This window comes from Filicampus tigris, chromosome 1, assembly GCF_054856515.1.
Source record: "Filicampus tigris isolate MCC_2025a chromosome 1, RoL_Ftig_1.0, whole genome shotgun sequence".
In the NCBI taxonomy this organism is placed as follows: domain Eukaryota; kingdom Metazoa; phylum Chordata; class Actinopteri; order Syngnathiformes; family Syngnathidae; genus Filicampus; species Filicampus tigris.
Genome location: NC_141217.1, coordinates 2,548,965 through 2,562,500, shown reverse-complemented (window position 1 = coordinate 2,562,500; position 13,536 = coordinate 2,548,965). Strand labels below are relative to the sequence as shown.

General features: G+C 41.4%; 2 protein-coding genes across 12 annotated transcripts in view; both read right to left on the bottom strand.

Moving 5' to 3' along the window:
• Window positions 1–8,371, bottom strand: part of LOC147152477 (putative ribonuclease ZC3H12C) — a 26,760-nt gene extending 18,389 nt beyond the window's left edge. For 3 of the 5 annotated variants that reach the window (XM_086047025.1, XM_086047007.1, XM_086047016.1), the window contains exons 1-2: window positions 8,239–8,371; window positions 7,880–7,971 (exon numbers count right to left, since the gene is read on the bottom strand). The gene's annotated coding sequence lies outside the window, so the exon portion shown is untranslated. Of the gene's footprint in view, window positions 1–7,879; window positions 7,972–8,054; window positions 8,191–8,238 lie in introns of all 5 variants that reach the window. The other 2 variants (XM_086047034.1, XM_086047043.1) reach the window with 1 other exon arrangement.
• Window positions 8,372–11,034: 2,663 nt separating this feature from the next.
• Window positions 11,035–13,536, bottom strand: part of LOC147152476 (mitogen-activated protein kinase kinase kinase kinase 4-like) — a 50,405-nt gene continuing 47,903 nt past the window's right edge. For all 7 annotated transcript variants that reach the window (XM_086046994.1, XM_086046941.1, XM_086046950.1 and 4 more), the window contains 2 exons: window positions 12,822–12,961; window positions 11,035–12,756 (listed from right to left, as the gene is read on the bottom strand). In XM_086046994.1, the coding sequence (XP_085903120.1) occupies window positions 12,673–12,756; window positions 12,822–12,961 (224 nt within the window). In that variant the 3' untranslated portion in view covers window positions 11,035–12,672. The remainder of the gene's footprint in view (window positions 12,757–12,821; window positions 12,962–13,536) is intronic.

Here is a 13,536-nt window from a genome sequence, read left to right as displayed (position 1 = left end):
ATCACAGAGAGGCTGTGTCACAATGAGGCGCAGAGACAACGGCGGGAGGAGTCGGAGAACCGCGACACCCGCTTTCCCTAAGGCACGCGTGGTCAATGTGTGCACCAACACACACACACACACACACACACCCCACACACACATGTGAATGAGTGTCCCCGTGTGGCCGATGAATCAACGAAGGGCAGGCGGCCGCACAATAGAAGCACACAATGGGAGGCCGGCGAGGGCAGCTGTAGGGTGAGGGATGGTGCTATTACGGCCCGGGGAAGCAGTGGTGAACACCTGGCTATAGAGTGCCACAGTCCCTGTCCTCTTTGTCTCAGCCTGGAACAAGGGTGGGGGTGCGTTCGGGGGGGTCAAGCAGAAACAGAGGAGATGTGGCCTTTAAGAGAATGCAAGAGTAAAGAGGAGTGTGGCTCAGCTCAAAGGGAGAAAAGGCGAGTGTGCGTGTGTGCGTTTGTTGGCTACGGACATCACAAGGTTTTATGTGAGGCCGCAGCCTCCTCATTGTGGCGGCACACTTCAGGCAGATGACTCGGAAGGAGACATCATTGGCTTTTTTGTTTGCTGATTAACAGCATTGAAAGGAACATCTTATGGAGAAATTACTTTTTAACTGCTTGTATACAAATAGTTGGGTCCTTGGAGTGCCTGTCCAACCATCATGTACGAAATTATACATTTAAGTTCATCTTTTGTTACGTTTGCGTCTTTGAAAATATGTCTTTAAGAAAGCTGTTCAGAATGTTGCATTAATTGAGACACCGCGATTACTAATTTGCATAACTGTGCCCACAATTTGTAGGCTTCGAAATCTCACATTGCCGAGCAAGCGCAAGTATCTGGCCATCAAAATACAAGCAAGCACTATCATGTCAAAGCCAAGCCGGAAGCAGCGCTGCAGTCTTAGCACAGATGAGGTATAAGCTAACATTAGTGACCAGCATTAGCTTCTGATAACCAGCACGTACTCGAATGTTCACCTAAATTGTCCACGAGAGGTATTTGTATTTAGGAATGTCATTCGCCACAATAATTAATTGACACATGTAATACGGTGGCAAATGCAATCAAATCTGTATCAGCGATATCACATTATGGGGAGGAGCAGAGGTGGGCATTCCGTCTGACCGACGGACCATCGCTGAAGGACGCCCGTTTTGCTGACGTTAGACGATAGATGGAAAAGTAAAAAAGACGGACTAAGCACAAATGGAAGTGGATTGATCTATGTAATCATCACTAACCCGGTTAAGTCAGAACGGATCTCACCCTCCATCATTGACGGACGCCTGTTTTTCGGACGAGAAACTGTATACAGTATGTACAGCTGGTGGCGGGGTGCACCGAAGACAGAATCATGACTTAGTCAGGCTGACTAAGAAATAATAACGTAGCTTTGAATACAGAGACAGTTTTACAGAGATGTTCTTGTGAGTTAAGTTTTACATTTCTATTTTTATTTTTGGAAAGAGTCGGGTTCCATTTCAGAAAGTGGCAGTAATGTACGAAAAGTTGTTAGCCAACCGCTAAAAGACCAAAGAAGGAGAAGAGGAAGGAGAAGAAGAAGAAAAAGAAGACAAATTCAAATAATTTTGTTTGTTTTTTGTAATGGGTACTTTATTTCAGTTTTCACTAGGAAGCATTCTAATCCACCAGGATTGTACCTTTTGCAACAATGTGACACAGGATTATGGTTAAGTTAAGCAAAACTTTAAAGTAAATATTTTAAGAGTTAAAGCGGCAGCAGGCTCCCACTTAACAGTTCAATAAATTGGCAAATACGTGTATGTGAAATGTCAAATGTACAGTATGTGAGTGTAAAGCTGTTTGAGCAGCAAGCCGACACATTATGATGTACATAGTGCACTCCATTTGCTATCCATCCATCCATCATCTATACCGCTTCTCCTCACAAGGGTCGCGGGCGTGCTGGAGCCTATCCCAGCTGTACTCCATTTACTATTTTCATCAAATTGGTTCAGATAATGGATGGATGGATGGATTTTTCATCGGTTGAACCTTTTTTTTTCCCGGACTGATGATTGATGGAGTGGCAGACCTTTCATGTTTACTGACGGAAGCGCGGTTAAAATAACATGATGGACTGCCCGACAGACGATTATGTTTGGTTCGGCGTGAAAAACAGACGGATTGATGGATGACGGACAGGTACCCAGGCTGCTGATGGATGAAGGACCAGCAAACTTTCGTAAAATGCCCACCTCTGGGGAGGAGCATACCAGTGAAAACTGAAATAAAGTAACCATTACAAAAACCTTATAACCTTCAAATGTCAAGAAAGTTCCAAGTCACTATGGGAAAAAACCCAACAAAAAGCAAGTCGAGTCGCCACCAAATTTCAAGCAAGTCAAGTCATTACTTAGTTCAACAAGTCATAAGTCAAGTCATAAAATCTTGCTCAGTCACAACTAGGGGTGTAACGATTCACTCAAGCCCCGATTCGATTTGATTTTCAGTTCCCGATCGCCACCATGCTTGTCTCTGTGCACTAGTGTGGGTCTGCAGCCGTCCACAAACGCAATACGCAATGATGTTTGGCACAAGCGTATAATTTGATCTACACATTCAAAATGTGCTATGCATCTGGAATGAAAAAAACGTTTCAAGAGATCTCACAACTGCCTTGTATCATCCCCAGGCCAACGACGGTTTGGAGAGGTTTAACCAAACTCTCAAAAATGGACCGAGAGCACACCTGGCATACGGTTGGTCCCCTTCTCTTTGGCACTACAGAGCAACGCCATCATGCCACAAATGGAGCCTCCTCAGTAGACGTGGGTGTATTAATACGTTTCGGTACAGCATGTTCGGTTCAGTCCGGTTGCGCACCGTTTCTGATCAGTTTTTATTATTATCGCTAGCTTACGCACGAGTAGGAGAGTTTTCGCACGGACGCTATTGAGTGTTGAAAACGTAGGAGAGTGGAGGCACAGAAGAGGAGCCAGAAGCCGTGATCAATTATAAATGCATTGATAAATGGCATTATTATGGCATACGCAAACAAGCCAGAGCCCGAAGGTCCCTCCGTGCACTGCAGTCTCCTGTTTGGGAACATTTTGCCTTTCCTGTTCCCAATCGCCCATGGGGAAAGGTACGTGGATATGTCCCAAAGTTGTGTGCCGACATTGCTACATGGAGATTGGCGTCTATGTTGCAGGTAGCACGTGTAACATAAAAACGCACTCTAAACGGCATCATCCGACTGTGAATGTTTCTTCCGCGAGGAAGAAAGCAGTCTTTTTAGTCAAAAAACTCTAACTTAAAAAGCGAGATTTATCATATACTGTTGAACATTCAAATATTTCAATGCCTAAAAAGTGTATACAATTTCAGAAAGACTTTTTAAAGTTACAGTAATTTTCATTATAAAAAGAGTTTTAATATAGTTAGCAATAATTGTAACTGTTATGTATTTTTTTCATTACCAAAAGTGTATACATGCACTGTAATGACAACTTATCTTTAACTTGAATACTTACATGTGTCACAGGCTATTACTGCTGAGTGTTCAAAGATTTCACTGTCTCGATAGTTTACAAAATTAAGAGATCTTTATCGTTAGTGTATTTTTTGTTCTGGTGTAATTTCTTAGAATATCACCTGAATGGGTTGCTTTCATTTATTTTTTCTAAAAAATGTACCGTTTACTTGTCATCTTTTCAAAATGAACATTTTTTTCTAAATAATTTTTTTTTGTACCGAACCAGACCGAAGTTTCCAAGAAAACAAACCGAACCGAAATGTGATTTAGCATACCGTTACACCCCTACTCCCCAGATCTCCTCATGCTGGGACGTGAATTGCAGCTTCATTGCGGTGATTCAGTGAAAACTGAAATATGCTGAATGTGGGAGTAAACAATTATAATCATCAAGTTTAAAAACTACATTTGTTGTTTCTGGTGCCAATCTGTTACCCAAATCTAATTCGTGTGTGTCTAAATGGGTGAATGAAAGGCATTAGGTTTGTGCACTTTGTAGATTGTCACTTTTTGAAGTTGAGTAAAGTTGATGGTGCATTAGTTTACGAGGCGCTGCCACATCAAATATGGCGGATACGCTCACGACGATATCTATGTATCAATGTCTATGCTTAAATAAAAATCGGTGTTTGAAATGGTATCGTTTCAAGATTACAGTCGCCATGGTGTCTAATCTATCACTTTAGTTCCTTCTCAATCAAATGCAGAACTGACCTTAAAGCGGAAGTCAACGCAAACATTTTTTTTTCAAGGGTATGTTCAATGCAAGCCCACTAGTTGAAACACGGCATTCTGATTCATATTGCGTTTGTGGAATAAGCGTTTAGCCAATCGTTTTTAGCCATCTCTGGGGGCGGCCATTTTGTCTTCTGTCGACTGAAAATTACATCACAACTGCTCACAACGACCAATCACGCCTCAGATTCAGAAAACAGGTCTGCCTGCCACCAAGCACATTTTCGGGCAGCTAATGGGTCCCTTTGTTTACGTTAATTTAGGTCGGGCATATTGTTGGACAGCTAAGGGATCCTATCAAGTCCGTGGTCTGTTAGCCGTTAGCAGTTAGCTGCAGATTGGCGCCGTTTTCGGTCGTGTGTATGCGCCGCGATGAGCAAGCTGTTGTGTTCTGTGAAGTGGACTGAAGTGCGATTAAAGCCAAGGTGTTCTCTGCCATCGTGTCCGGCCACACTTTTGATTCGAGTGACTGTTTGGATGAGGTGCTCTGCCGAATCCCCCTAGATTCACATACAGTCCTAGCTCTCCGCAACAAAAGTTGTCAAACATTTTCAAGCTTTTTTATATTTATTTACAATAATTTTATACTACATTTGGCATTTTTAGGCCATGAAAAAAGTACAAAACAATGTTGTACTGTGTTGGGTGGTTTTAGGCCACGAAAGAAAGTACTTCAATTAACGGACAATTGGCTCTAATGGATTAGCCCTCCCACCAATTAGTTTGTTGAATTGAGGTTGCACTGTACTTTAACCCATTCACTCCCATTGACGAATTTACTTTTCACAGTCCGGCCATTCAATCCCAGGAATTTATCCCTATTTTTTTCAATTTTTTTTCAAATATTAGGGTGAAAGAGTGTCTGAAAATGTCTGGTAGTGAATGAGTTAATATGTAGAGCCATATTTTCGTGCAAAGTCCAAGTGTCGAACAAAGTTCAGTCAAACTGTGCATTTGGATGGAGTTTTCTTTCTTTTGGCATTTTCCCTCAAACTGTTAATTGGCCCATGCATGATCTGTACTGATGAGATGCGATGCTAACGGGCAGTTGGTGTCATCGAGGATGCTATGCTAACGTGTTTATTCTCAACAGAGTGCAACAATAAAATGAAAAGGTCAAAATGATCAGATGCCCAGTTTACAAAAATAAGAAGAACAGGAAACGCATGAGAAGGATGAAGGTATGACGTTGAATATTGTTGTCATGATGCAAATTCCATAGGTTATCATGAACAATAATATTTTTAGAGTGAAGGCTAGATGGGCACTGTTTTAGTTTGCACAAAGCCCTGAAAAAAGTGTAGATCAAAGAGTAGAGAGCGTGTTTTGAGGGTTCTAATTTGTAATTGTAGAATTTTTTTTTCACTTTGCATTTCATTGTATTTAATCTTAGTAATAATTAAAGTAAGTAATAGTAGTAAGGTAATTTTTAACCTTCTAGAAAAAAAGTGCAATAAATGCATAATAATAACTCTAAAGCTTTGTATTTATTATGACCTGGTATTTGTATTTGGCTGCCTTTGGTAAGCGGTGGTGGTGGGAGTTGGGGGCTTTTCAATGTGGCTGCCATCCCAAGGAGTCATTCATGCCAGAACTGCCATTGCTGAAAATTTTCAGAGCGATCAACTCAGTGACTGCTTCCAGGAGCCGTCCGCCCGAACGCCAGCGCTACAACTTCATTAGTTTTTCTTGTGGTGCCCTGTAGAATGCTCGCCCCTTCTTTTGCTCACTGTCTACCATTGTCAAAGTGTGGCATTTCCTCAAATTAGCAACAACTTTTCTACCCTGCCAAAATGGCCTTTTTTTGTATTTGACGCAGGGCAATGTGGGATGTGCACAGATGGGCATTCCATCCCAGGGACGGAACTCGGAAAGGACGAGAACTCTTTAAAAAAGGACAGACGCAGCAAGGAAGGAGGTTTTCATCCATCCCTTTAATTGTCCCTAACCGGGTCAAGTCCCGGCTGACGTGTTGTGTTGGGTTCTTTTAAAAAGCAAGACTGTCTGCAGCCTGCACAACACTGGAGTGCTATTTTTCATGTGCATTCCCTCCCTGCAGTGTCGTTCTCACAGGCATAGTCTGCCCTCTAGTGGACGCCCATTTGACTGACGAGGGAAAAAAAAACACTGAAAGCTATGACTTGGAAGTGGAAGATGTTTGTTCCCCTCCTAAAATAACATGGCCTTATTTTGCAAGAATTATTTTTATTGCGAAATAACGCAATAAAAAGTGAAAACGTGTAACAAAACGCAATAGTATTGTGCTATTACGCAAAATTAAAGACTAAGTCAACCCAAACAGATTTTTTTCAAGAATATGTTCTATGCAGGTCCCCTAGTTGAAACACGGCATTCTGATTAATATTGCATTTGTGGAATATGAGTTAAGCAGCAAAATCCACCCATTTTTAGCAATCTCAGTTTTGTCACTTCTGTCGACTGAAAATGACATCACGGATGCTCGGGGCTCAGATAAAAACCAAACATTGCTCAGCTTCAGAACATAGGTGAGCTGTGATTGGTCGTTACCTGAGCCCTGAGCAATTGTGATGCCATTTTCTGTTGACAAAAGTGGCAAAATGGCCGAACCCAGAGATGGATAAAAACGGGTGGATTAACTCTTATTCCACAAACGCAATATTAATCAGAATACCTTGTTTCAACTAGTGGACCTGCATAGAACATTCTTGAGAAAAATATGTTTGGGTTGACTTCCGCTTTAAATATTCTTGTGATATCCCCTGGCTTGCTCTGGTCTCATCATCATCTTCATCATCACATCATGACATTGGTTGCTGGCAGCTATTTTAGTTCAACAGTTGTAAAGAATTCAATCCACTCACGATACTCCCGTCCGGTAAGTGGATGTGCATCGGAAATTAGCCAGCTAATGATCTTTAAATGACGTTTATGGGGTTTTTTTGGGGGCGGTGTGAGGGTGGCGGACCGACAGACTGTAAGGACGGAAGTGCTTTAAAAGGACGAGGATGGCAGAAAATAAGTAGTTTATTAGTTTTATGAATAAGGACGGAAGGACGAGGATGGAAGGGTACCCAGGTAACGGACGGAGGACGGACCGGTAAAAAAGGATAAAGTGCCCATCTATGGTGTTTTGTACTTTTACTTTTACTTTTTACGCACTATTTTTTATCTTAGCAAGTATTGTAGGCGCAAGAATACTCTATGTGTGCTTTAATTTGGTTAAGTGTAGTTGTTTGTTCTATCAGCGCACTACTATTAAAATACATATTTTCATTCATAGAAGTGATTGAAAAATGCACTATTGGTTTATAAAAAGTATTGTGTGAGAACTTTTTGATTTGTTGGCTGTTCTAAATGTTAAAATGGATAAAATACTAGGATAAATATGTGTGCTGATCTGTTTGTCACTGTTGAAAAATGAGTTGAGCATCTCAGTTATTGTTGGCGAAGGAGGCCTATATTTGATGGTTAATTTGATGGCCTATGAGTAGATAAAGGCAACCCTGCTCTCAACATATCGCGTCCTCTTTGACTATTTTGCGGTTACTCGCAGCCAATAAATGTTTTTGGATTGTTTTTACACACAGTACTGTGGAGGTTATCTAGAGATGACATTTGAGCTACTTTTAAGAATAGGTGGGATGAAATACACACCACGGGGGATGGCGAGACAGCTGCAGACACTCCCTCTGTAATCCCAAATTGCCCAGATCTTCCGGGACACCAGCAGTGCAGGCTCGAAGATGCTGCAAATCATTAGACAGCACGGGGTCACGATCAATAATAACATAAAATAAAGGCGGGACACCTTCAAAACAATCAAACTGACTTGAAACACATGCAACCGATCCAAGATCAGCCTGTTGAGGAGCCACGGTGCCGCTTGTTGGGATCGCGCAGTTTGCGTGCACGGTCGCTGCGAATCAAACCGTCACGACCTCCCTGCAGCTTTCCCACACGACGGACTGACGTCACTTTAGCATGCTAGGTTAAAGCCACAAACGCCTACTTACCCGGTAGGTGGCCGTCGTGGGGTCCTTCGCCAAGCGCCTCCATATCAAAGCAACAAATGTCTCTGTCACATTGTGGCGACGCACAAATCATCCGGCTGGCTTCGGAGCGTGACCCAACCTTGGTGAATCAAGTTGACAGCAACGGCACCACTCCAATTAAAGATTTATTTCAAAATAAAGCATGATTCTTATCGCAAATACTCAACAAATATCGACCGAGTTATGTGGTGTTTTGAGTACGTACTTAACATTGGAGGTCAGTGTTCCTCTGTAAACGTTAACACAACTTTATGAAATTATTATTTTTTCCCAACCCGGAAACGACGCTTGAATAGAGTGGAGACTGAGCGCCACGAACCGTAATATGCCTTACGAATTGCACAGCACGCCACTGACAGAAAATAAAATAAATAAATAAATAAATAAATGAATACATAAATACATAAATAAATAAATATAAAGTGTACGCGTAAACAATACATTCTAAATGGGCGAAACATTAACACAAAGATCTGGATTCAGAATCACACTCAAAATAAAACTAGAAGAATCAGATCACATACTAATCCAATTTATGTGGAAATTCTTTAAGATAACTCCCATATTTTGATTTCCAAAAAGGGTACAATCGCCCGGCCTCGAAATGCTGAAATGATACTCAAAGATGCCATACATTATAAAATCCTCCAATAATTGTAAAATAGGGCTGCACGTAATTGGAATGCAATTTGTGATGTGGGTGTTGTATATTGCAATATCGACATTACTGCGAAAAAAAAATGACATCTTTATCTCATGAGAGAAATGCATTTTTTTCATGCGGAAAATATGAATGTATTCATAAGTTCTTCAGTGTTAGTAATGCCCCCAGGTACTGTTGTCCTATTGATGGTGATGTGCATTTATGGTTGCATCTGATTGGTCAAAGTTAAATTAAAGCATACAATTCAATATGAATTTATTGCACGTTTTTTGCATTCTGCACTGCATGTGCCATTATCACAATGACGATATTTTTTCAATATATTGTGCAGCCCTAGGTAGAAAATAAAACTGCTCATATATATATATATATATATATATATATATATATATATATATTGCTGTCCCACATGAAAATCAAATTTTAAAAAACAATGAAGTGTTCAGACTTTGCAGATTTAGTAATACCTTATGATATATTTTACCACAAGGCATTAATTGAGATACTATTAAACTGAATGTACAAAAAGTCATCTTTTATATGTCACTTCCTATTGGGAGGTGGCTGTCCCAATCTCTAACTCCTAAATTACAATTCATGAAAAAAATGAAAGATTTTTGCCAATTTAAAAAATACTTTACTTTAATAGAACATTTTGGTTGCTTTTAAATGTATGGTGAAAGATTTACATTGATTTTGTAGATTTTTTTTAGGATTAGAGGTTTTTATGTAAAAAAAAACTGTCCCAACGTTTCATGTCACTACCGAAACGCAAAGAGTATTTGTCTGTAGGCAGGGCTTGGTTTTAGCCACATCCCCAGAAATTTCAGCAGTAAGAGACATTACCTTCATGTTCATCACTGGCCACATGGCGAGTAATTAGTTGACAGCATTATTAAGTTATGTGCCCTCCAAAGTCTGAAAATCAGCATGTGGTTTTTAGGACTGTCACTACCGAACACCTCATTTCGGCAATAAAATTGAGCACTTTTGATTTTAATGCTAAATGTACTGTTTTCTATCTCTGTACACACGCTCAAAACTGTCTGTGGTAGCCACGTTGTGCCTAGCGTTGTTGAGTATTGTCAACAACTATCATAAAACGCCACTACCGAAACGGTCACTACCGAAAATAAAGTAAGTTTTAAATAATATAATACATAGATACATATGTCATACATGAATCCTTGTGATTTTAACAATATTACATTCCATATTTTATCAAAATTTGAAGGGAAAAACACCAAAATGCCAAAAAGCCTAGCAGACAGAGTGCAGGTGAAGGGTTAGAATGACTTCTGGATACCGTGGCAAAGTTGATTATTGTAGGTTTTGTACATTATTTGAATCCCAGTATTACATCTCTGCTTTTTGCAGAGGATGTGGTGCTGTTGGCTTCTTCAAGCCATGATCTTCAACTCTCACCAGAGCGGTTCGCAGCTGAGTGTGAAACAGTTGGGATGAAAATCAGCACTTCTAAGACCATGATCCTCAGTCGGAAAAGGGCGAGTGCCCGCTCCAGGTTGGGGATGAGATATTGCCTGAATTGGAGGCGTTAGAAGTAGTGTGTTTTAGTAGTTCAAGTATCTTGGGGTCTTGTTCATGAGTGAGGGTAGGATTAGTGCAGAAGATTGACAGGCGGATCGGTGGAGAACCCCCAGGAGGAACTGGACAAAGTGGCTAGGGAGAGAGAAGTCTGGGTTTCCCTGCTTACACTGCTGCCCCTGCAACCACTCCTCAGATGAGACAAAGGTGATGAACTTGTCCATTTGTAAACCTAGACTACTGGAAATAACTAGGGATTGTAAGAAAGTGACAGGACTAGACAAGTAAAAGCTTCTTCCTGCCCCCTCTCATACCCACCTGTTTTATTATATTTGATTATTTGTTATTACTGTTTATTTTATATTTAAATAACTTTCCATTTTACTGATGATCTAATTTACTATATATATGAACTGTACGTCCACGACTGTACAACATGTATTACATTAATAAAACAAACAAACAAACAATATACATTCACACTCACATACAAACCTGGTCTCAGTAGTGTTTGGATCTAAACTCATTATGACAAAAGGATGAAAACACAATGTAAATTTCAGTTTATTCAATGGAAAGGACCTTCTGGAAATAACAGTAAATTCCCATAGTACACACAATGGACATAAATTATAGAGGCAAATTAAAGAAATGTGGGAGGAGGGGGTGGGGGTGGGGGGAGTTGAATCCACACTGCCCAGAGGCACAGTGAGCAGAATGAAGAAGAATCAAGTTTGAGTTAGTCATTCATTATGTGAGCAGTTTCATTTATCCTGTACATGAAATTCTAAATGATAGTACAAAAAGGGATACAAAATACAAAAACAGTAAAACTGCCCTCAAATTATCCATAAATATTAATATTGATGCACATTGGTTTGACAAACAATGACTTCTGTAAACATTTTCCACATAATGTGTGCATTGCGATTAAAAAAACAAACAAACCAAAAAAAAAACAGCAGTCGCATAGTTGTCTGAAGGGATCTTATCATAAAAACTAAAAACTAAGCCCAGGTTAAGAATCTTCATTTTTTTTTTCCCCACAGATGGACTGAGGTTTTGGTGGGAGAGGTGGAAATGGATGTTTATCTTTTTCGTACACACAAACAGCTGCAGATTGTGATGTTTGGTGATAAATGACAGCAGCCTTGTCATATTTCCTAAGATGAGAGGAGAAAAACAATAAAAAGACTAATGCTCATAGTGTTAAAACAAGGTCCATAATGTCTCCGGTGACTGATTCTGACTAAAGCCTTCCTTCACCGTTTTTTGCTTCATAGAACCGGCAAAGGATTTTCAGCAGTTGTATTTGAGTAGAGACGTTACTTAAGGCAACCGGAACTCATATGAGCTACAGTGGCACTGCGGCGCTCACATCCTGTCAGATCTCATGCACACAAGCATCGTTCTTTTGCGGTCACTTGTAAATCAACTGCTGACTCCGTCAATCTAATTCACAGTTTACGCCTTATCCCCAACAACCCACCAAGTGGTTAACACAAATTTGTGGTGATTGAGCTCCCTCTATTCACGTGCAGCAATTTAATTAAAAATTATACAGTGTATGAGAAATCTGAACTATTGGGCTGATTGCGCAACTTTGGACCAATGCAACTTGCTTGGCGGCATGCTTGAAAACTCTTGGATCTGATAATCCTGTACCCTGTTGTTATTACCAAGGTCCTTCAAAGTATATTAAAGGCATATACGTGTTTAGTGAGCCACTGAGTGGGAGGAGGAGGAGGAGGAGGAGGAGGAGCTTGTGTCATCTGAACTAAAAACGCCAACAAACAGTCAGATCAACTAGTGGCGTGTGCGCGCGCATGCGTATAGTTACTCCTCAGTCGTTGACATGCTCGGTGCGTCCTGCACTGACTTTGCGCACGCACACAAAATGCGAGGTACAGAAAGATGTAGACATTCCACAAAAGTTAAGGGTAGGAGACAGGCTTGCCTCAAAAGCTTGGACACTCCAGAGATTTTTCGGTCGGAATATAGTTTAACTAGCACGCAACATCCCCAACCCATCGCCCCCCCCCCACCCCACCCACACATGCCCCAAAAAATGCAACAACCTGCCCAGCGCTGGCTATTCATGACAAATGATGCCTAAGAGAGCACAAGCATCTTCATTGTCACAGTAGTCATTTGTTGGTCACCACGTAGCTGTCCGGACATCTCGACTACCAGCTCATGAGGGACGTGCGTCCCAGGGTCATGAAGTAGACCTGGCTGGCACCTCCAGCCCGCACAGAGGCAAAGAAGACCTGCGGGACAAAGGCCACAATATGGGCTTCTCTGCCGAGTCATGCTGAAATTCCAGTCGACGCACCTTGTCATTCCTCTCACACAGGAACTTGAGTCTCTGGGCTCGCTTGTGCATAAAGACGCCATCCAGGTGGCCAGTCTCCACTGAGCGGATCTCTATGGCCTTCTCACCCCAGCCCATGATCTGGTTCGACCTAATGTAGGCTGCACGCAAGACACAGGCAGCATTAACTTGACGTGTCACTCTCTCCCGCTACATTAGGAGCCCCATTCAGATTCCATGCTTACTCTATTTCCATTTCAAGTGACACATTTCAGGACGTGTTTATACACACGGAGCATGAAATAACCTGCATGTGCAGCGGTCCAAAGTAATACAATAAACAGAGCTGGGCACTTGACCCTTTTTTGCCGGTCCGTCCTCCGTCCGCGACCTGGGTACCCTTCCGGCCTCGTCCCTCCGTCCTTATTCATTAAAATTATCATCTTCCGACCCCGTCCTTTTAAAGCGGTTCTGTCCTTATGTCCGCCCCCACCCAGCAGGGAAAAAAAAAAAAAAAAACATCCGTGCATGACGCCACAGGAGAGATGCTAACGTCAGAGGTTTATTTAAAGCAGTGTTTTTCAAACTCTGTGTGAGATATTGTCAGGTGTGCCGTGGGGAATTTTCTCATTTGTGTGCCTGTGTGGTCTAGCGCCTGGCAGCGTAATCATGTCTTTACTACGTTGTAGTACTCTTCCATACCAGCAGATAGCAGCAGCAGGTAGCTAATTGTCTT